Below are 23,030 nucleotides of genomic sequence, written 5' to 3'. Positions count from 1 at the left end.
TATATTGTGGTGCTCCTATGTTGGGTGCATATATATTTATAATTGTTATATCTTCTTGTTGGATTGATCCCTTGATCATTATGTAGTGTCCTTCCTTGTCTCTTGTAACATTCTTTGTTTTAAAGTCTATTTTATCTAATGTGAGTATTGCTATTCCAGCTTTCTTTTGATTTCCATTTGCATGGAATATCTTTTTCCATCTCCTCACTTTCAGTCTGTATGTGTCCCTAGGTCTGAAGTGGGTCTCTTGTAGACAGCACATATATGGGTGTTATTTTTGTATCCATTCAACAAGCCTGTATCTTTTGGTTGGAGCATTTAATGCATTCACATTTAAGATAATTATCAATATGTATGTTCCTATTACCATTTTCTTAATTGTTTTGGGTTTGGTTTTGTAGGTCCTTTTCTTCTCTTGTGTTTCCCACTTAGAGAAGTTCCTTTAGCATTTGTTGTAGAGCTGGTTTGGTGGTGCTGAATTCTCTTAGCTTTTGCTTATCTGTAAAGCTTTTGATTCCTCCATCGAATCTGAATGAGATCCTTGACAGGTAGAGTAATCTTGGTTGTAGGTTCTTCCCTTTCATCACTTTAATTATATCATATCATGCCACTCCCTTGTGGCTTGTAGAGTTTCTGCTGAGAAATCAGCTGTTAACCTTATGGGAGTTCCCTTGTATGTTATTTGTCATTTTTCCCTTGCTGCTCTCAATAATTTTTCTTTGTCTTTAATTTTTGTCAATTTGATCACTATGTATCTTGGCGTGTTTCTCCTTGGGTTTGTCCTGTGTGAGACCCTCTGTGCTTCCTGGACTTAGGTGGCTATTTCCTTTCCCATGTTAGGGAAGTTTTCTACTATAATCTCTTCAAATATTTTCTCGGGTCCTTTCTCTTTCTCTTCTCCTTCTGGGACCCCTATAATGTGAATGTTGTTGCATTTAATGTTGTCCCAGAGGTCTCTTAGGCTGTCTTCATTTCTTTTCATTCTTTTTTCTTTGTTCTGTTCCACAGCAGTGAATTCCACCATTCTGTCTTCCAGGTCACTTATCCATTCTTCTGCCTCAGTTATTCTGCTATTGATTCCTTCTAGTGTATTTTTCATTTCTGTTATTGTATTGTTCATCTCTGTTTGTTCTTTAATTCTTCTAGGTCTTTGTTAAACATTTCTTGTATCTTCTCAATCTTTGCCTCCGTTCTTTTTCCGAGGTCCTGGATCATCTTCACTATCATTATTCTGAATTCTTTTTCTGGAAGGTCGCCTATCTCCACTTCATTTAGTTGATTTTCTGTGGTTTTATCTTGTTCCTTCAACTGGTACATAGCCCTCTGACATTTCATCTTGTCTATCTTTCTGTGAATGTGGTTTTTGTTCCACAGGCTGCAGGATTGTAGTTCTTCTTGCTTCTCTAACTATCTTTTTAATTAAAGACAATTTATACTTACAAAGTTCTCCAAAAGAACTGCTAATCTGAATTTGGCTAAACTAATTATTTCATAGATGGTTTTTTCCCACATTATATAACGAATATATTTCTTACTTAGTTATTCTTCCTTTGGGCTTATTGTGCCACACTGAGTAACAACTACCCTGCTAATATCTGTTGTTGTTAAAAATATACTTAAAATTTTAGAAAGTGATCATTCTTCTATTTCATTAAACATAGTTTTCTGAAAAATCAATATTACCTGAACATTTTACTTCTAATTAAAAAAAAAAAGTTTTTAGAAGAGGTTTCTCTAGAAAAGAGTAGAATTTTGACAGTAAAATAAGTCAGCCAACCCATAAAATTAAGCTAAATTTTTAGACATTTGTATGAGATTTCAATTTCATTTTTCCTCTTTAAACCTAAAGCCAAATGTTTTAGTAGATTTTTAATCCAAAGTACAAGCACTGTTGATTTTAAATTCAAGGATGAAAATCTGACTTTATTTAAAATTTAACATTCATCTTAGTCTATATGTTATAAAATTAACTATTTAAATTATGTGATTCACTAAGTATGCACTATAGGTGTTCTTTTGTGAATAAATTCCTGGTAAAAGCAGAATGGATTTCCAATAAATATTTCATCACTTCGGAGATTTATTTTAAATGGGAAGTAGATTCAATTTTGGTACAATAATCTATTACTAGTTGGGTAAGGGACAGAATATAGATAAAACTTGGAGAGACTGAGAAATTATGATGAATTGTATTTGAATTTGTCATGTTATTGTCAGTTTTCACAAACATGTTCTTTTTCCTTTATGATAAATAAATGCAAATGAAATTATACTCAAGTATCTGAAGATCCATCTATGAATCCAGGAGGTCGCTATTGATTTTCTATTATGAGATTCTTTGACTTATAAGCTATTAAAAGTCTATAAGAGGGTTTGTTTTTTTAAAAATACCTAACTGTCTTTTATCAGGAATATGCCAGATACTCAGAGAAGATAGATATATGAGATGCCAAGTATCTATTCCAAACTTGGATATCATTTCAATTAGCACCATCTATCTTTTTTTTAAAAAAAAATGTCTAAGGCTGGGATAGCCATTGGACATTCTCATGTATGAAGCAGTTTCCTGCAGTGGCAGTTGTCATTGTCCTGCCTTTTTTCATATATACTGGGAGACATTAAGTAGGGATAAACTGCTTACCACAGAGTGAAGAACCCAAGCCTGATTCTTTGGCTTTCTGCCAAAGAAAGAAAATGGAGAAAATGATGAATGACAAACACGTTATGGAGGAATTCTGCCCCCCCCAGAGGCTGACAAGAATTCTAATTTTTAAGATTGTTATCACTGCCAAGAAGGATACTCTTTGTATTTGTGCACCTGTTGGAAATATTGCTTCTGATGAAACAGCACTCCAGTTCCTTGTTGTGTTGGTGCTGTTATCTTATCTTCCTAATAGTGAGTCCTTTATTTCTGGTAAAGATATTCATTTAAATAACTATGGGAGATCAAATTTATACACGGATTTTCATTGAGACATAGCTTAAAATTACCCTTAATTCAATAAGAAAATAGATGTTTTATAAAAATTTGATTTGTAAGCTTTTTAAATAATTTAACTATTTTAAGGACTATACATTACATATTATTTCTATTCACTTTTTAAAAATTCCTGTATTGCTTTGGCTTGGTGAAACTAGATCTTCATACTAGGAATTTTGTTGGGTGAAAAGTGCCAGAATCTAAGATGACATATGGCATTTAATAGCAGTGAGTTAGGAATTAATTCTAGGTTTTGTTCTTGAATATAAAGAATCTATTTCCTAAGTGCACAATAAATGAGAAAATCTAAAATCACTCATTTGACAAAAACTCAGGGTTTTCAGTTAACAGTAAATGCAATATGATGTACCAATGCAATAATAGTATTTATCTATGTAATATAATCATGGGTAGTATTAATAAGTTTGGTATCTAAAATGAGCAGTGTGATATCTTGCTTTATATGGTACTGGTCAGCTCTGGGTACCACCCTTTTAAAGAAATAAAGACTGTTCAGACCACGTTTATAAGAGAATAACCAAGACATTATTTTTTAATTCTCTATTGCATTTACCTTCTTACATTTACAAGTAAGAGGTTGTAAGACACAACTTGAAAGGTCAGCCACGCATCTAAATCTACCAGGACGTTAGCACTACATAAAATCAAACTCATTTGATAGTGAGCTGTGAATAAGAATCTTTTACTTTTAAAGCTCCTAAATTCTGTTTGTTTCACAGGAGTCTGAACTGATCGAACTAAGAGAAACCATTGAAATGCTGAAGGCCCAGAACTCTGCTGCCCAGGCAGCCATTCAGGGAGCGCTCAATGGTCCAGACCACCCTCCCAAAGGTATGTTTAGAAATCTTGCCATTTTTCATCCAATCTACTAGGAATCTATTTTTATTTATTAATTAGAGCAAAGCTGCTTTTACTCAGTCACACTGCCTTTTATAATATATCAATATAAGTTGCTACTAAGGCAGTCAGAATCTCAGAATTTAAGAACAGTAGGCTTCAGTATCAAACTGACCTTAAGGAAATTGCTTCTACCGTCCAGCACTTTTCTCTCCACTTGATTTGGTGAAGGTGGGTCTGAGGAGGTTGGTTAATGTATTCATATCTGCCTTCAAGCAAAACAAACCTGAGAAGGAGTATGAAGATCTAGACCTGTATGTAAAAATACAATAATCAATATGCTGAAGTAGTGGATACTGGGAGCAACTCATCCTGGGTGGGGGCAATAAAAAGGTACATTTTCTGTAGAGAACTTACAAAACAGTAAGAAAATGGACTAAAAGTTGGTGTGTTTTTAATTATTACTATGCTTCAGCAATTGGAAGCAATGATAAAATCATCTTCTCTGCCACCACCCCACTCCTTAAATTGCCACTGAAGAAATACTCTGTGATAATGTTATGCCATTGTTTTCTTTACATAGGTTGTACTTATTCCTGTTCTGACTCTTTGCAGTAGCGTTCAATATGCTCAACTCTTTACCAGCTGAAAAATGTTTTCCTAAATCCTGAGTGCACTGTCATCTCTCTTCGCAGTTCCAGATGAATTTTGGGAAAGCTTGATGGAATCATTCAATGTCTTCAACAGCCAGTTACACTTCAGACCATGGGAGTAGGGTTTCTCTTTCTACTACTCCACCAAAACTGTTCTCTCCAGCATCAATAATGACTTAGATGACTCTAAATCCAGTACAAAATTTAAAATTCTTATTGTATTTGTTGTGCAAATAGCATTTGATGCTGATGTCCACTGCATCCTACTTGAAACATTCACTTCTTCTAATGCTCATGACATCCACATTCTTAGTTTTTCTTCTGCTCCTTTGAAATTTCTTTCACAGTTTCTCTTGTAGATTCACTCGTTTGTATGCATTTGTTAAATGTTGATGTTTCTTAGAATGCAGTCCTAAACTGTCTTCCATTATGATTTTATACATTATGATTCTCTTCATCCTATCTAAAATTTTGTACAAGCTCATCTCGTACTCTACCTACAATTCTTATTTATGTGTTGATAACTGTCAAATATATCTCTCCAGGGCAGGCTCATCTCTTGAGTTACAGATTTGTATATCTAGCTGCCAAAGAGAAAACTCCATTAGGTTATCTTTGGATGTCTGTTTGTCACCTGAAAGTCAACATCTCCAAATTTGAACTTGTCTTCTTCCTTCTCAGACCTGCTTTACCTTCAGTGTCCCTTTCTCAGTAAACAGCATCACCATCCTTCCATGTGGCCAGAAATCCTCCTCTTCGTACACAGTAAATCACTAAGTTCTATTGATTCCATCCATTAAATATATGTTATTCCCTTTTCTCTGATCCTGCTATCACCATTCCTCATATCTCCCCTGAACTATGACCACAAACTCCTAGTCTTAAGGAGCCTTCCTGCTCTTCATCTTTCACCTCCTTATGCCATTCTTCACACTGAGACCAGAGCAGTTGTCTAACAATATATACTTAAAAGGTATCCCATTGCCTTTGGATGAAATACTAACTCCTTAACATGACATAATCTCTCTTCGGCAGCTTCGTTCATTCAACAAGTATTTATTGATATTACCATTTGTGTGCTAGACACTGTTCTAGACCTTATGTCTTGCTATTTTGTCGTGTTGTGTATTTCATGTTTCAGCTATCCAGAACTTCTTTCAGTTCTTCAAAAATTCTTTATATATTCTCTTTATTCTACTTGGAACTTTCTACCCTGTTTGTTCAGCATAAAAACTTTTTGAGATCTTGCAAGAGTTAGCCTAAACATGCCTGCTTGTCTCCTAAACTATATGAGGTCCCTCTGTGATATGTTTCTGGAAATAACTGTACTTCCCTCATCAAAATTTGCATTAAGACACTTTGGTGCCTTAATTTGTTTATGGTCTGCCTTTCCTGGTCGATGGCAGGGTGGTCTGTTTTCTTAATCCTTAATCCTGGCTGTGACGATGGCTTGCACATAAAAGGGGCTTATTCTAATTTTATAGAAAGGACTAATACAATTTTTTATAACTTGAAATTTAACTTATAGAAAAACAGTTATATAAAGTGAGATATACTTAAATTGAAGGACAAACTAGTTCTCTAGGGGCTACTTCTGTTAAGAATTTAGCAACTTTCCATGTGGGGGAGTTAATGTATATGTGGCATGGAAAATTACTGCATATTTAAAGCTTATCTTAGAGCTATAATAAAGCAGCTTATGTTCTAAATCTTCATGTCAGTAAATAGGTCCAGAAGGGATTTAAAAAGGCTTAATCCTTTCTTTACCACAGTACAAGTCACTGAAGTAAAACTTTCTGGAAAGATTCCTTTTATCTCAGGCAACAGGTAGCTTAATATATCTACTGGAATTGAAAAATAGGAATTCCTTTGCTCAGAAATGTGGGAGGGATACCTAAAATGAACAAAACAATAACAGTTAATATTCAACTTGGCTAAGAAAGATTTAAAAATAATTTTATAAGATTTAAAACTAACAAAAACAAATAGTTATAGAGGTTTGAATGTATATAGAATATTCAGATTGTATTTCTGTAGTATTAAAACTCATATCAAGGCATATTGTAAATATTTAGAGAAGAGCATTCCAGGAGGGTCTTGAGAGAGAAAAGAGATTAGTGCCTTTATGGAACTGATACAAGGAAGATAATGACCAAAGATAAAGTGAGTAGAACCAGGTTGGAGAGATAAGTACTGACCAGATTACTGAGGAACCTTTGGGCCATATTTAAGAGTTGAAATGTTTTCTATTCTTATTAAAATGGAAATCTATTGGGAAGTCTCAGGTAAGGGAGTGATGGTGAGGTTTTTCTTTAAAAAAATTTCTCTAACTCTGGTTTGTGGAATGGTTTGAAGGTGAGTTGGACAGCTGTTCTTTCTTAGAGCAGGTAGGTGATGTTGGTGGCTTGAACTAGAACAGTGATGGTGCAGAAGGTGGGAAGTGGAAAATGAATGAATGAATAAACATATAACTGAAATTGATATTTTAAAAATAAGCTCCCTTCATTCAGATTGTTGATATTCATTTGGTCACCCATTCTTTACTGAGCTCTGCAATGCCAAAAGTACTCAATCAGATACTTACAAACACAAGAAAAGAATTGTCAGAAAAAAGTAAAATGCATTCCCTTCATTCCTGGTATTATGGAAATTATGCCCTTGCCAATCTTTATTGGAAATGCAGTCATAATTGAACATAACTAATACCTCCAAGGACTACTTTTGACCTACGATTAACAAGAATTTACCTGTCTTTTTAAAATTTGGGATTACTTGAAGTCAAATAAAATTTATTAATTCTGGATATAATAAAAACTCTGGAATACTTTAACGCTTAATACATCTGTTTTATTTGTAAAAGTCAGTTATGAAGGGAAAAATAGCAAATACTAATCTTGTTCAGAAAAGCTTATAGCCAACTGTAGCAGAAATTTAAAACACAGATACCTACACATGTTCTTTTATTGCTTATTCATATAATTTCCATATTAGTTGATTAAGGGATACTGTGCTCCTTTATTGTTGAATCAAAACAACACACATAAATACCTTGATTTAGATTTTGGTACTGGTAATGTTTTGGGCATGCAAAAACAGTAAATGTTCTCATCATTAAAAAATATATACTTTTGGACCAAACTCTGGGGATTCTTAAAAACAGCTCTGGTTTTACCCTCCTGTAAAATTTTTCAACATGGTTATTCTCTTAATGGAAAAATTAAAGTACTTATTGGTATGTATGTACATGAGATTAAGGATGGAGGCATGTATATGCATATTATACACCCACACATATACTTATTTATTGTATGTTTTGAAAGTAACCAGTTACAGTTCCATTGCCATCAGTCATTTTACTGTTAAATTAGTCAACTGCAAAGCTTTGATTATATACTATTATTTCTATGGGAACTTTTTGAAAGCTATATAATAATTTCTGACATCTTATAAATTCCACTGAGAGTTTTTTGCTTGGCTAATATGCATTGATACCAATTATATATGACAATAGAAACGGCCTAAAAGCATATTTGACCTTAAAATAATTTTATGAATTATTAGTGTCTCCACTAACACTTAAGTTCACTGTGAGTAGAAATCATTTCAATTTTCATTTTAATGACTATAAATAAATCTTATATTATAAGCTGATTGTATGGAGTAAGTGAATATGTTCAAAAAGTGATTTAGTATCAAATGGTATCCTCTTCAAAATATCTTATTATCTAGAGAAGCACTCCATGCTTTTTAGGAGTATATAGAGGCCATATCACCTGGCAATTAGTACAACAGACAGTAGGATACTTCTAAGTCTCAAGTTGGCTCCACTGTTTTTCAGCCACATGACCACAGGGAAAATTTAATAATTACACTCATTTCAGTGGTTTGCTTTAAAAATTAGGTACTCCCAGAGCAGAGTAGTAAAAGCTAACTTTATTATTACCTGTTATTATTGTTACTACTATTACTCTTCCAAGTCATGGACAGGGGTTAGGGGTATGATGGAAAAATTGTACTGTCTTAAGTCTGATTTCTGTTTAATTCACAAATGCAGTCTACCTTCGCCCCATTGGCTCTTTGACCTTGGTCAGGTTACTTAACTTCTTTGCACTTCAATTGCTCCATCTGTGGTATGAAGTGCTTAGATGACTTGCAAGGTTTGTTTTGGCTCTAACTAGGTATGATTCCATGAAATGGAGAGTTAATATATTTGGCTTCGGTAGCTTTATTCAAAGGACAAATATTAAAAACACACAATTAATTATCATGCTATTAAGAGTTTCCTTTTACTCCATGGAACAAATCATTTGGAATAAATCATTTTGGAAGTGCTGTTTGATCCAGGTATTCAGTAAAAATCACTAGCATAGCAGTTCATTTTGGGACAAAACTCAGAATTCATTAAAACACCAGTGCTACAGACTTACTTGAGATTCCCATTGAATCTTAATACAGATAACCCAGTTAATTAAAGCAAATGTGGTTGTACTTTATTAAGCTTTTAAGACCAAAACTGCATCGAAATAATCTGTACAAAGCCATGTGGACATTTATTAGAGGACTTCCTCTCAGAAAGCCTAAAAGTCTTGTTTGTTCAGATTGCAAGTTTTTATGAGTAAACGTGATACTGTCTATCTGTGGCTAGATCTCCGCATCAGAAGACAGCATTCCTCCGAAAGCGTTTCTAGTATCAACAGTGCCACGAGCCATTCCAGCATTGGCAGTGGTAACGATGCTGACTCCAAGAAGAAGAAAAAGAAAAACTGGGTAAGCCATTAGCATTCATCTAATTCAGAAGCTTATTACTGCACAGTGAGTCAGGCTTTTTCCTTTTGGGCTTTAGAGATCCACAGCAGTTTACAGTGTCTCATTCAAGTGACTGACACCTCAAAGGCTACACTCATCACCAAGATTAGGGCAGCATGGTGCCGAAGAGCAAATGTTTTGGAGTTGGCACTAAGTAAACTTGGATTTGAATCCCAACTTTGACACTTACTATTTGGATCTTAGGCAAGTGACTTCACCTTTTTGGGGAGACTAAACTTTCTCATCTGTAAGAATTGGATAATTAATACTGACTTTATAGAGATACTGTAAAGAAAAATAGGGTAACGTGTAAATAAATGGCTCCGAGCAGGGGCTTACTGTGGAGGTAGAGATGAAGAAGAAGAAAAAGATGATGGTGATGCTGATGGTGGTGATGGTGGTGGTGCTGGTGGATGGAGGAAGTGGAGAAAACAATGGAATAAAAAAAGTAAAAGGGAAAGAAGAGACCTTGAAAGCCTCTCCACCCCTTGCATCAACAGGGTTTATAGCGTGAATAAAGTGTCACTGTATAAGAAATCAACTATATGTATTTTTATCAAAAGAACATAGGATAAATATAGAAATGTACTTTAACAGAACTGTCCCTTAAGTTTGCTAGAGATAGAATTGATATTAAATAATTGCTGAAAAACTGAGGGGAAGATGCTATCACTGCAAAATGTTTAAAAACAATGAAGTAAAGGATTTATTTTAATGCCATGCAAGAAAAGTAGATTTTAAATAAGTAGAACTCTTGATGAAACCCAAAATATAACTAGCAGAGGATTTTACTGGAGTGCTTTCTGTAAATAATGAGAGAAATATCTTTTCTGTTTTAAAAAAAATGTTTATGCAGGTAATATTTTAAAATACTGATCAGCCTTCATTCCCTTGATTTGTAATTCCACACTCTTTCATGTTTCTGCAAGGTGAACTCTAGAGGAAGTGAGGTGAATATAAACCATGGACAATTTGGCATGCATCTATAAAAATACCCACCCTTGGCATGAATGCTATTCATTTTGGCAGGAGGCTTTTATACCTTTTAAAAACAGATTACCTTGTATGTCTTTTCTTTGTGTCTTTTCATTTTAATCTCCAGTTCTAAAGAGAAGTAAAACCACTTTCTGAATAGCGCTGTAGGGCATACCAACTCTGGTTTCTCATAGTCCGGGAACTGAAATTTTGAATAGAAACTCACAATTAATGAAGTGTTAGGTGAATTTGATTTCACTTTGCTTTTTAAGTTTATATTGTCAGCAGGCCCTGACTTGACTGTAGCGCTAAAGCAGCCATTTAAAACAAATTGCCTTGAAGAGAGGAGCCTTCTGAACGGAGATCCCTTCAAGGTACTTCGTTTTAAATGAGTGCTCTGACAGCCGTGCCCTTGACCCTGCACTGTTTAAAAGCCTTCCATGTTTGCGCTGCGCTGGATTAATACAAGAATAAAACAGAAACACAGAACACGGTATCTTTTTTTTTTAGAGATACTGTGCTGCAGCTGTTAATCCTTTGCTTATACATACTGACCCCAGGCAGTGGCTAGGATGGCACCTGCAAACTAACGGCCCAAAGCAAGATGCCCCCCAGTGCAAATAGACAAGGAAGGTAATTTCTGTCCTTCTTGCAGCTGAGAAGCTCATTCAAACAAGCCTTTGGGAAGAAAAAGTCCACCAAGCCTCCATCCTCACATTCGGACATTGAAGAGCTTACTGATTCGTCCCTTCCAGCGTCCCCCAAGTTGCCCCACAATGCGGGTGACTGTGGTCCAGCCTCCCTGAAGCCCTCGCAGTCCGCCTCAGCGTAAGTCACTGTCTCTGCCGGTTGCGGAAGTATTTGTTAAAGACAACTTGAGGCCAAGCCTAGATCTGTGTTCTAAATGGAACTGCAGCACCACCTCTATACCGATTATTTTCAGATCTTCCTTAGAATAGCAGACAGCATTTGTTTCTCTTCTGCTTTCCATACATTAGAAATTGAGCGTTCTTGATTTCATTCTCCCCTTTTCTAAGTTATTATTTTCACTTCTTTTCACTTGCATTTGTCCATGGATCTGTCTAACTGTGCATTAAATGCAGGTTACCCCTTGTCTGGCCACCAAAGAAACGGCAAAATGGCCCTGTGACCTACAAGCATAGATCCCGGTAAAATGGAGTGTGATGCATGAGAACTGCAGAGATCCTGGTTCTAACCTAAGCAGTGTTCACTCTTGCTTTTTCTAAAATCACTCGCATGCATTTCAACAATGACTACCTTCTCTGTCCTCCTGTTTTGGAAGTAAAATTTGGTTTCCTCAAGCCAAACTTCAATCCTTTTTTCTTTAATTGTGTTAGATAATCTAGCATAATGTTTTTTTATAGTATCCCACTAGTTGATGTTACAAGAAAGAATAAAACATTTAGAATGTAAAACATGTGCTCTGATAGTTCTCTTTGTTCTATATACTATTTAAGTGAGATTTCCTTGTGTGCCCAAGACACTGGCTCACCCAGAACTCATATAAAGCAGGGCCACTAATAGAACCATTTAAGACCCTTGTACACCCTGTATAATTTCCTGACTTAGAGGAAAGAACATAGCACTATCACTTTGTGACCAGCAGTTAGTCCTCACATTTTAAATGGAAAAGATATTCAGTAACATAAAACAAATTCTTTTGACATACTTCCTACGAAGCTGTCTACAGAACAACAATAGGATATAATGTATATTACCTTCAAGCAGCCCCCAACTAGCCTGCTCATTGGGGTTGAAACCTGTGATTCAGTTTCATTAGCTGATCTCCTAAATCAGCTGAGCCTCCCAGGAAGATTATATAACACTCATCCATTATTTAAATGTCCAAAACTAATCTCCCTGATTTACTTTCTACAATATTTATATTGAATTTTATCGTAACCTGAAGATAGTATTGTGACGAATAAGGTTATTCTTTGCAAAATTTTACAAAACAAGAAATCAACATTTTAAGGACATAATAACTTTGCTTTAAACAAATTTCATGTTGCAAATAGAGGCTCAAGTCCCTTGAAAAATGGTAGAATGAGATGTAGTAATATTATGACTTTTCAGCTCCATAAACATCAGCAACAAGGGAATTTTGAGGATCACTTTATATACAGTAAAGATGGATTGTTTTTAAACTTCAGAAAATAGGAAGAAAAGATTAAAAGAGACGGCTACTATTTTCAGTTTTGAACCTGTGAATGTACTATTGTCTGTAAAACTCTTTTTCCTTTTCTCTAGGTATTGCCAGCAGCAAATAATCTCTGTACCTGCTGGATGATATTGCAGTTCAGCTTTTAAAAGAAACATTGCCTTTCGTAATCCTCTGGCTTCCCCAGCCACTGATTTTGTGCTTGTTTCTTTCTTCAGGATCTGTGAATGCACAGAGGCTGAGGCAGAGATAATTCTGCAGCTGAAGAGTGAGCTCAGAGAAAAGGAATTAAAATTAACGGATATTCGGCTGGAGGCCCTCAGCTCTGCTCATCATCTCGATCAGATCCGGGAAGCCATGAACCGGATGCAGGTCGGTCCGAAAGCACCTTCAGGGAACAAACAGGAGAGATTTAAAATGCTGCTTATTCTCTCCTCTTAGTTATTATAAAAACAAATCTCATGTTTAAATCCTTTTTGGAAATGCGCTCTGTTTATTCAGTCTCTGCACCTCATTTCTCAGTACTGGATGGAGAATTTTGTCAAATCCAGGTTTGGAAGTGGAAGTGCAAACTGGCCAGTTGCACTCAAGGACCATTGAAGGCACTGTACTAGTGATTGGATTCGCTGAGAGCTAAGGTTTTAGAGAAACTACTACAGCCCTTGCTTCTTCACTTTTCCATGATTTACCCTTATGGTAACTTTTTCCTATTCTTTTGAAATCTGACTTTCAAACACCTTTACCTGTTTTCTGTTGAAAAACAAACGTAATGAGGAATCAACAGAAATATAACACAAGCTCTCTAAATATGAAAGTAAATGTGATGTAGAATGCCATCTGTAGAAGTAAAGCTTTTCTATTTTTTGGAAGCATCTGAAGGCTAAATTCAGGATCAGTCTGTGCTCAGACTAAGTTTTCGTTTTATTATGGTCAACCAGTAATCACTTGGTACCACAGATGACTGAAATAGGAAAAGCTCATTGCTGAGCAGATTCATCTGCCAGTGGATATTCACCAATAGGCTTGTGTTGTTTTTATGAGCTTAATGCCCCATTTTGAAGGAACAAAAACTTTTTCAGACGTTAGCTAGGATTCTGAGGTGGTAATTTTAAATCACCTTATTTATATTACTTTTGTTTTACTGTGGTTTTCAACTCTCCCTGAATTCAGAGTATTACAAACGGCATTATTTTCTATGAGATTTTAACATTACTTTCATTTAAAAATTTTTTTTTAAGTTTTTAAAAATTTTTTATTTTATTGAAGTATAGTTGATTTACAGTGTCATGTTAGTTTCAGGTGTACAGCACAGTGATTCAGTTATATGTATATAACTGAATATATATATATACATATATAGATTGATATAGATATAAAAAGCTATTCTTTTTCAGATTCTTTTCCCTTATAGGTTACTACAAAATATTGAGTATAGTTCCCTGTGCTATACAGTAGGTCCCTGTTGATTATCTATTTTTATATATGTAGTAGTGTGTATGTTTACTTTTAAAATGAGGAATGGTATGAACTTTTCAATTATGTTATTCTTAATTCACATAAGACCATGTCATATTTGGAAAACTCCTCAAATATATGATAGATTTTTAAAAAATTATAAAAAATTCTACTGGTTAGTGTGTGTATTTGTGAATAGCTGAACATGTGTATGTGAGAGACAGAAAAAGGAATTACTTTTCCTTCTTTGGAAGGAAATCCTGTTTTCATAATTTATGTTTGTTTATTTAATATCTCACCACATGGTTTATTTAATAAATGAACCGATTAACCCCGTTAAAAGAGTTGGTACCCTTTTCTCAATCAAGCTAGCTCTATGTTTTTCATGTTTTCCATCTTCACAACAGAATGAGATTGAAATACTGAAGGCTGAAAACGACCGGTTGAAAGCAGAAACGGGGAACGCTGCGAAGCCAGCTCGGCCCCCGTCTGAGTCCGCAAGTAGCACTTCCTCCTCATCCTCACGCCAGTCCTTAGGACTCTCTCTGAACAATTTGAACATCACGGAGTCTGTTACCTCAGGTGATTTTGTGCACATGCCTGCCTGAATCAAAGCATGCCTCTGACTTCACAAGCCTGGAGACCTCGAATTTGGAGACCCTTACCCGCTGCAGCTCTCACCCATACCCTCTTTAAAATGTTAACGGCCTAGTTCTCAGAAATAGTCCTTTTTCCTCTTATAAATTTATTTTACTTCATTATCATTTTAATTTCTTTTACTTATTTAATTTTGGCTGCGTTGGGTCTTCATTGCTGCCCACGGGTTTTCTCTAGTTGTGGAGAGCGGGGGCTACTCTTCGTTGCGGTGTGCGGGCTTCTCATTGTGGTGACTTCTCTTGTTGCAGAGCACGGGCTCTAGAGTTCAAGCTCAGTAGTTGGGGCACACGGGCTCAGTAGTTGTGGCTCATGGGCCCTAGAGCACAGGCTCAGTAGTTGTGGCACATGGGCTCAGCCGCTTTGCGGCATGTGGGATCCTCCCGGACCAGGGCTCGAACCCGTGTCCCCTGCATCGGCAGGAGGACTCTCAACCACTGTGCCACCAGGGAAACCCCTTCATTATCATTTTAAAAGAACATTCTGTGTGAAAGAGTAAAAAGACATAGAGATATGGTTTTCATATCATTTTTTAAAACAATTACTTGTGTTTGAGTAGTACTTCCTCCAGGGTTACAAATAGGATGAAAAAGTAATATTCTCAGTGATGATTGTTAGTACTAATGAATATAATGCTCAGAACCCCATGCAATTTGATAGTGTTTTAAGTGTACGAAGCCCGTATACAAGTATATCAGGACCTATTCCTAAATTTGACTAGATGATCCTGCATGATGTGACCCAGGGCGAACATAATGCTACTACATCATCCAGACTGCAGCTCTATTAGATTTTCAACAAACAAAAAGAACACAATGGATTCTATTATTGTATTCAATGGTACTAATGATGGAACAAGGGTACAGTTTTATTCAATTGCAAATAGAATCATATGACATAATGTTGTCTTAATAGCTGATGAACTATTCAGTTATAAAGTATAACTGCTCCTATGGCTTCGAATCATTCTGTGTATATAAGACTTAGTTGAGGAAAGATTTACATGAGGATCTGCAGTGATTGCAAAGCACAGCCACTAGATGACGCTTGGAAACCAATAATATGTATACATGTTCCTGGGCAATTTTAGATCCCATGATAGAATTGAGAAACTTCATGGCTTGCCTTAAATTACACCAAAATATAGAAAAAGATAAAGATGAAAATGAAAAAGAAAAGAAACAGAAATACAGCAAGCTGATATCGATGATATTTTAATGAATCATATCTCTTGCTTCTAAAAGGTCAGAATTTTTAAAATTCTACTAATTATATCTGCCCTTCATGGTGTAAAATGAATGGCCCAAATGCATACTTGCTTTCTTCTTGTAAAAGGTAACTAGAAACTAAAAGGCAAGTAGGAATTTCCTGAAGTTCATGAAAACAACGTTTATACCATTTGGCAGGGATTGGGGAAGGAAAATGAATTTTGAGCATACACATCAAGTAAAAGAAATATTAGTAGCTAAGAAAAAATAGATCTGTCATAATTAAATGAACTTATAAATCATTAGGTAAAATAAAACTATGGAAATATAGTAATAACTTGAATGTGTAAATTGTCTATGAAGTGTTATCATCCACATTCTTCAAAAGATGGGGAAAAAGGAAGAACAAAAACTTTAAATGTATAGAATCTGAGAGTCCTGAGTCACATCCTATACATTGGCTTGTCGGTGATGAACCTGAGAGAGGTGAGGTAGGATCCACACCTAATGGCAGTCAGTGCCTGCCTATGTCCTGGAGCTTCACTTCTAAGGAGAGAAAAGGACTGGTACCTTATAGGATGGCTTAATGGTGGGATTTTCCTGCCTGTTACATGATTTTGGTTTAGCCTATGGAAATATGATAAGGTCTGAAGGAGGCAAATTTAGTACTGAAGGTAGTTTAGGAAGAACAGCCATATAAAAATGAAACCAAAATTAATGTCTAGGAAAGACTAGGACTCATAAAGATAAATATAAAATCAAAGAAATTAATTTACATTTTCTGTGTCCATCTAACTGATGGCCATGGTTCAGAATTTGGGGCAATTTGGTGAGGAGAGGTTTTTTTTTTTTTCAAAAATGTGCTTTATAATTACCCATTTCATGGTTTATTTTTAGACCTATATTATTTTATTTCCTCAACTATTTTTCAATAGCGATACTTGTGTCTGAACTAGCAAGAAAAATGTAAATCACTTGACATCACTTGACTAGGATACTTTTCAAGTCAAGTTTTCTTTGCCTTCACTCGTTTAGTGGGTTCAAAATTGGAAATCAAAAGTGCCTTTATGCTGAGGCTTTTTAATAGAAAAGGTTTCTAGAGTTCATGATTATTTTTTTTTAAAAAAAAAGAAGTAGGCAGGAGAGAGACTAATTGACAAATGTCCAGTTCCTGAAATAATAGTGCATGTTCCATACATCCAGTGAAGACAGAAGTTTGAAAAACCTTCAGTTTTTGTCAGAATTTCACTTGACTGTAACCAGAATGGCAAATCGTTTTTCAAAATGTTGACAGAGGACTCTAACTTATTTTCCATAAAACAACACAGAGAACCCTTATTTCAAACTGGCTGTTATTTGTTTTTACTCAGAGTTGTTTGTTCAGGTGACCATCCCGTCAGTGTACTGGGTGGGGGGCAGGGGGGACCCAGAGTGAGTCATGATGTGCTCCTTCCACTGTCAACACGAGGAGTTAGAATAAACACACAGAGAAAAGGAGTAATGGTTAGAACAGGTAAACTTACTAAACACGGAGGATAAAGTGCTTTAAGAGTGTTTTCTATTATGTTCTCAATAACCCTACGAAGCTGGTGCTTTTGTCCCCCATTTTATAGATGAGGAAACCAAGACTTAGGAAAGTGATTATGATAATCTTTCAAGATTATGCATCCAATAAATGATAGAGCTAATATTTGAGCCCAGATCTGGATGATTCCAGTGCCTGACTCTTAACTACTGTATTCATTTTGCTAAAGCACTTAAAACATTCAAGATTACCTTGTTGAGAATGTATACGCCAACAGAGCAGGGAATTCATCTTCCTTCTCACCATGGTATTCATTCCCAATGCCCAGCACAGTTGCTGATTTCTTTCTTTCTTTCCTTTTTTTAAAAATTAATTAATTAATTTATTTTTGGCTGCGTTGGGTCTTGGTTGCTGTGTCTGGGCTTTCTCTAGTTGCAGCGAGTGAGCGCTACCCTTTGTTGTGGTGCGTGGGCTTCTCTTTGCAGTGGTTTCTCCTGTTGCGGGGCACGGGCTCTAGGCACGTGGGCTTCAGTAGTACCAGCATGCGGGCTCAGTAGTTGTGGCTGGCGGGCTCTAGAGCGCAGACTCAGTAGTTATGGGGCACGGGCTTAGCTGCTCCGTGGCATGTGGGATCTTCCCAGACCAGAGCTCGAACCCACGTCCCTGCATTGGAAGGCAGATTCTTAACCACTGCGCCAGCAGGGAAATCCACAGTTCCTGATTTCTGTGATGCTTAATAAACTGTTAGTTAAAATAAATATTTTTGAATATTTATGAAGTTATGAATAATTGAGCAAAGTACTAAAGAGGTAATTTGCTCATGAATTACAAGATATTTAGATGTGAACGATAAGCCACTTTAAACTTTTGAGAAAAAGAGCAAGAAGAGAATTAAAATGACACTTAAGGAAGAGGTTTGAATTGGATAGGAAAAATGGTGAGAGCCTGGGAGGATGTTAATCTATTAAAAATAAATAAATAAATTTCAGTAAGGGAGATTGTCTTTGACAATTTAAAAATTTCTAGCAAAAAACCTCCATATTCCTTAAACTCTAAATGTGCTTTTGATTGTTGTAGTGTTATGGCATTTTTTAACTCCTTCCTTTGCAGAATTGCATGTTCCTAATTATTAAGATAATAGAAGCATTTTATTTTCAGAAGGCACTTGATGAAATTGTTGCTTCTATAATGGTACAGTCACAGTCCTTGGCTCTCTAACTTTACACTTTGAGCAGTTGAGTCCTCTTGTCACCAGGCACATGTGCTCTTCAACATGTAACCAAGTTTTCTTTGTCCCCAGAAAACTATCTTCATATTAAACATAATAGCATCCTTGTCAAAGGAAAACATATATGTGGGATAGTTTGCCTTAATCATTCTCCAAACTGGACATTAATCTCATATAATATATTTTGAAAATTAATCTTTAATCACATTTTAAGGTTGGTGGGTTAAAGGTTAGCTAGCTTTATCATGCTTCTGTAACTCTTAGCTGATTACTAGAAGTATTATTTTGGTTTTGAAGCTATAAGCATAAAGAGAACAGGAAAGCAATAATTAATATAATTCTGCGGGGAAGTATAATGCCGTGGTTGAAATTCAAAACATTACCTAAAATTGTAGATACGAGGTGAGTAGTCATATAGCAGGGAATGTGCCAAATGCTTGAAAATCATTTCAGTTGAACAGTCAGTCTCACCACCTTCGCATTCATAATTACATGGGTGATGAGCTTGGATGTTTTCGGTTGGATAGAAAAACCAGATTGCTTTTCAGTTTGTCACGGTTATAATGGTAACTGACTATTACTCAGGTATTACTCAGAACTGTGCATAACAGAAAAAAGGAACCCCTTATTTCCTCATCTAAATGCAATGGGTGCCCAACACTTGGGTGAAGATCTTTGGAAGGAGAAATAAATTCTTAGATGGAAACTTTAACCCAGCACAGTCACTCATCTTCTTGGAAGCTGAGGTTTTTCAAACCAGTTAGGTTAAAATGGGTGGCAGAAAATCTGAATATTCCCATTGAAAGATGTAAAACTATGAGGGAGAAAACGATGACAGTAAAGAAATCCAAGCTAATGTGACTCTATTGTATGTGTGTATGTTTGTGTATGTTTCTTTGAAAATTTGGTAGATATTTTGCTCGATGATGCTGGTGATGCAACCGGACATAAAGATGGCCGCAGCGTGAAAATTATAGTCTCCATAAGCAAGGGCTACGGTCGAGCAAAGGTATTTCTTTAACCTTAAGTTCTTTATCACTAAAAGATGAGAATGACCATGAACCAAATAAGTATTTGTCGTAAATATACTATCAGCAGTGTTTGTCTTGGCATTGGCCTAATCTATTATAAAAGCATGAAAGTTAGAGACTCAAAAGAAATGACATCATCCTATAGGTAAAAATGTGTCTCAGTATGTCATGTTCATTCACTGAAAACAGTATTGGTTGTCAGCCACCCTCATTTCTAAAGCCAAAAAAGCACATTGCTTTCTTTGACATTAACATTTTGTCTAACTAAATACAGGTGATATTTATGATGTATAGTAACATGTTGCTAGAGCTGCCAAGATGGTCTTTGTACAAAGAAGAGACTATACGTTATATGGCTCTTCTAGTAACTGGAAAGATATATTTTATTGAACTCGGTATGACAAATTCCATTGACACTACTTGTGTGTATCATTTTAAAGCAAGGTCTTAGATGATAAGGCAAATATTCTCATTTTTCTGGAATCAAATATTGCCTTCAAATTGGCAATACCATTCTGACCCTAGCCTCTTCTTGAAACTAAAGCTATTATTTCAAGTTGAAATTGTAGTTCAGTGGCCAAAAATACAAATTTGTAAGTATCCAAACATTTTTTATCAGACAGAAAAACAAAAAAATCTTCAGAATTGTAAGATAATTGAAGTATTTAAGTTTGAAAAGTGAGCTAGCAATTGTGAATTTTTACACTGAGCATATATTCCAAGAATTCTAATGTCATAAAATTTCTGCTTGAGCTGCAAATCTGTGCCTGAATTTCCGAAGTGGGTCTTTATGTAAAAGACTGTAATAGTCTTAGTAAAGCTTAGATAGTCTAATGATCTCTGATTTGAAAGCAGCTGCTTAAAAGCACTGCTTTTAAAAGTATGCATGTCCATTTTGACTCAGTTACAATAACGCTGTAAAACAAGTTTTCTTTTTCAAAATAATTCTGAAAGATAGTATTTTTGAACATTGGAAAGTAGTTGTCTTAGTCTTCTTGGGTTACCATAACAAAATACTATAGATTAGGTGGCTTAAACAACAGAAATTTATTTTCTCACAGTTATTAAGTCCAAGATCAAGGTGCTGGCTGATTTGGTTCCTGGTGAGGGCTCTCTCCTTGGGCTGCAGATGACTGCCTTCTTCCTGTGTCCTCACTTGGCCTTTCCTCAGTGTGTGTACTTGGGGAGAGAGAAAGAGATCTCTCTCCTACTTCCCCTACTTAGAAGGCCACTAATCCCATGATGAGAGACCCACTCTCATGGCCTAATCTAGCTCTTATTGCCTCCTGCTGGCTCCATTTCCAAATACCATCAATTGGGGGTTGAGGCTTTAATATATGAATTTGGGGCGGAACACAAACATGCAGTCTATAACAGTTGTTACAAAATAAGAATGGTTTGCTGTGAATTTCTCAACTTTTTCTGTAACAGATATTGGCTTCAGGTTCTATCTAAATAGTGCTGATAATCATTTACCCTTATAAAGTTAAATGTTGCAGATGAAGAAATTGAGGCTCTGAGCCAGCTAAGCGACTTGAACTAACATCACATTTCTTAATTACATGGTAGATGTTGTGTGTTGTAGAATCCATGTCTTCTAACACCTGACTCAGTCATTTTTCTACCACCTCTTAAGGACTATGCAAGTTGGTGACTAGAATCAGGATTGTGATATATCAACTGTCTAATTATATATACTGGTGTCATGATCACTATCTCATGTAACCATTCCAGTCAACATAAAAATGGCTTCAGTTAGACTATAAATTGAATTGCTTACTTTTCTAATATATGTAGAAATTCCTCAAAATCCCATCCTACAAAAGGGATAAATTTGGGCCATTGTTTGTATTATAAAGGAGTTCTTTGCTTGACAAAATGAATCCTGTAGGATTCCCTGGCAAGTTCTTCTAAATATTGAATTTTCTGATAAATTCAAAATGGGACCTGTGTTGTTAATATGTGAATGCCATACTACCGTGGATAACTTATTTTTCAAAACTGGATTGGATTTTAGAGATAACCTAAATAAAAAAATAAACTGAGTTTTGAACTTAACAAAGATAAGATCACAAAAACATTAAGATGAGGCTCTAGGACTCATGATATAGTTCTGTTCCATCTCTATCACCATTTCCCTCCTACCAAGTTGCTTCTCTTCAGGAATGCACCCACTGCATTAAAATGGAAGACTTGTTCTCTCCTGGCCCTTTCCCTTCTACTGAACAGGTCACGAATCAGTTTTCCTTGACCATACCACTTCATCTAATCTCTTTCTCTCTTGTTTTTGTTGCCATCCTGTTACTTTGTTAGTTAGTTTGTTTGTTTGTTGGGGTATTTTGTATAATCCACTGTGTATGTCTGTTGTTATAAAACCCATAGGTTTAATATATATTTTAGTGTTAATCACCACTAATATTAATATTTTTTAGTAGAAGATATCATAATAAAAAAAGACACACAGTTGGATTTTGTCTTGTTTTATTTTGTCCTGACTTAGGATCAGAAGTCTCAGGCATATTTGATAGGATCCATTGGTGTCAGTGGAAAAACCAAGTGGGATGTCTTAGATGGTGTAATTAGACGTCTCTTTAAGGTAAGTTGTGTGAGACATCCTGATATTAATTTTCAAATGTGTTTCATTTTGGATGCTTCCCTTAGCTTTAATGGCATAGAGATATCTGCTTTTCCTCTCTTCCATTTCAAATATTAAGGAAAGTTTTCTCTCTTTATGCTGTTTGATATTAATTGTTCTTATATTACCCATTTCTAAAATTCTTGATAGCTAGCTTCACATCCCCATGAGTTTTGTATTTGTTGTAGGGGAGTTGGACCTCTGTTTTGACTTTCGTTTTTTTTGTGTATACCATTTCAGGAATATGTGTTCCGAATTGATACATCCACTAGCCTTGGTCTGAGCTCTGACTGCATTGCCAGCTACTGTATAGGAGATTTAATTAGATCCCATAACCTAGAAGTGCCTGAACTGCTGCCTTGTGGATACCTTGTCGGCGATAATAACATCATCACTGTGAACCTGAAAGGTAAAAATAAAAATGAAAAGCACAGTTGTATTTTTTTTACCAACATTTCTTTTCTTTTCTTTTTTGCAGTTTCCCTTCAAATTTTCATATTTGAAAACTATGTTAACCACTTTGATAATTTTGATGTGATATGAGCTGTATTTATATTTAAAACACTAAAATCCTACTAAAAACACTAAAATCCAAGTAAATGAAATTCTTTGAGTTTTGAGGTGTAATTTTGAAGTTTCTCCAAGACTCAGAAAAACAAATGTGATGTAGCGAATTTCAATTTTCTAGGTTTTCTCCATTATCATCTTAGATTTAGGGGAGATTCAAAAAGTTTGTTGCATATTCCAAGGTAATATATTCATTCTTTTACCTTTAATTTTAAAATATGTATACCCAGTAAGTACCCACTGGGGATAGAGAATGGAAGTTAAGAATCAGGG

General features: G+C 35.5%; 1 protein-coding gene across 7 annotated transcripts in view; it reads left to right on the top strand.

Annotated features, from left to right (window-relative positions):
• NAV3 (neuron navigator 3) overlaps positions 1-23,030 on the top strand; it is a 591,684-nt gene that overhangs the window by 546,811 nt on the left and 21,843 nt on the right. For 5 of the 7 annotated variants that reach the window (XM_060113459.1, XM_060113462.1, XM_060113460.1 and 2 more), the window contains 9 exons: positions 3,721-3,832; positions 9,137-9,258; positions 10,227-10,247; positions 10,928-11,100; positions 12,673-12,826; positions 14,317-14,491; positions 19,436-19,533; positions 22,056-22,151; positions 22,431-22,599. In XM_060113459.1, coding sequence (XP_059969442.1) covers positions 3,721-3,832; positions 9,137-9,258; positions 10,227-10,247; positions 10,928-11,100; positions 12,673-12,826; positions 14,317-14,491; positions 19,436-19,533; positions 22,056-22,151; positions 22,431-22,599 — 1,120 coding nt within the window. The remainder of the gene's footprint in view (positions 1-3,720; positions 3,833-9,136; positions 9,259-10,226; positions 10,248-10,927; positions 11,101-12,672; positions 12,827-14,316; positions 14,492-19,435; positions 19,534-22,055; positions 22,152-22,430; positions 22,600-23,030) is intronic. The other 2 variants (XM_060113461.1, XM_060113458.1) reach the window with 1 other exon arrangement.

Source organism: Mesoplodon densirostris, chromosome 11 (assembly GCF_025265405.1).
Source record: "Mesoplodon densirostris isolate mMesDen1 chromosome 11, mMesDen1 primary haplotype, whole genome shotgun sequence".
Classification (NCBI taxonomy): domain Eukaryota; kingdom Metazoa; phylum Chordata; class Mammalia; order Artiodactyla; family Ziphiidae; genus Mesoplodon; species Mesoplodon densirostris.
This window is presented reverse-complemented; position numbering and strand designations above follow the sequence as displayed.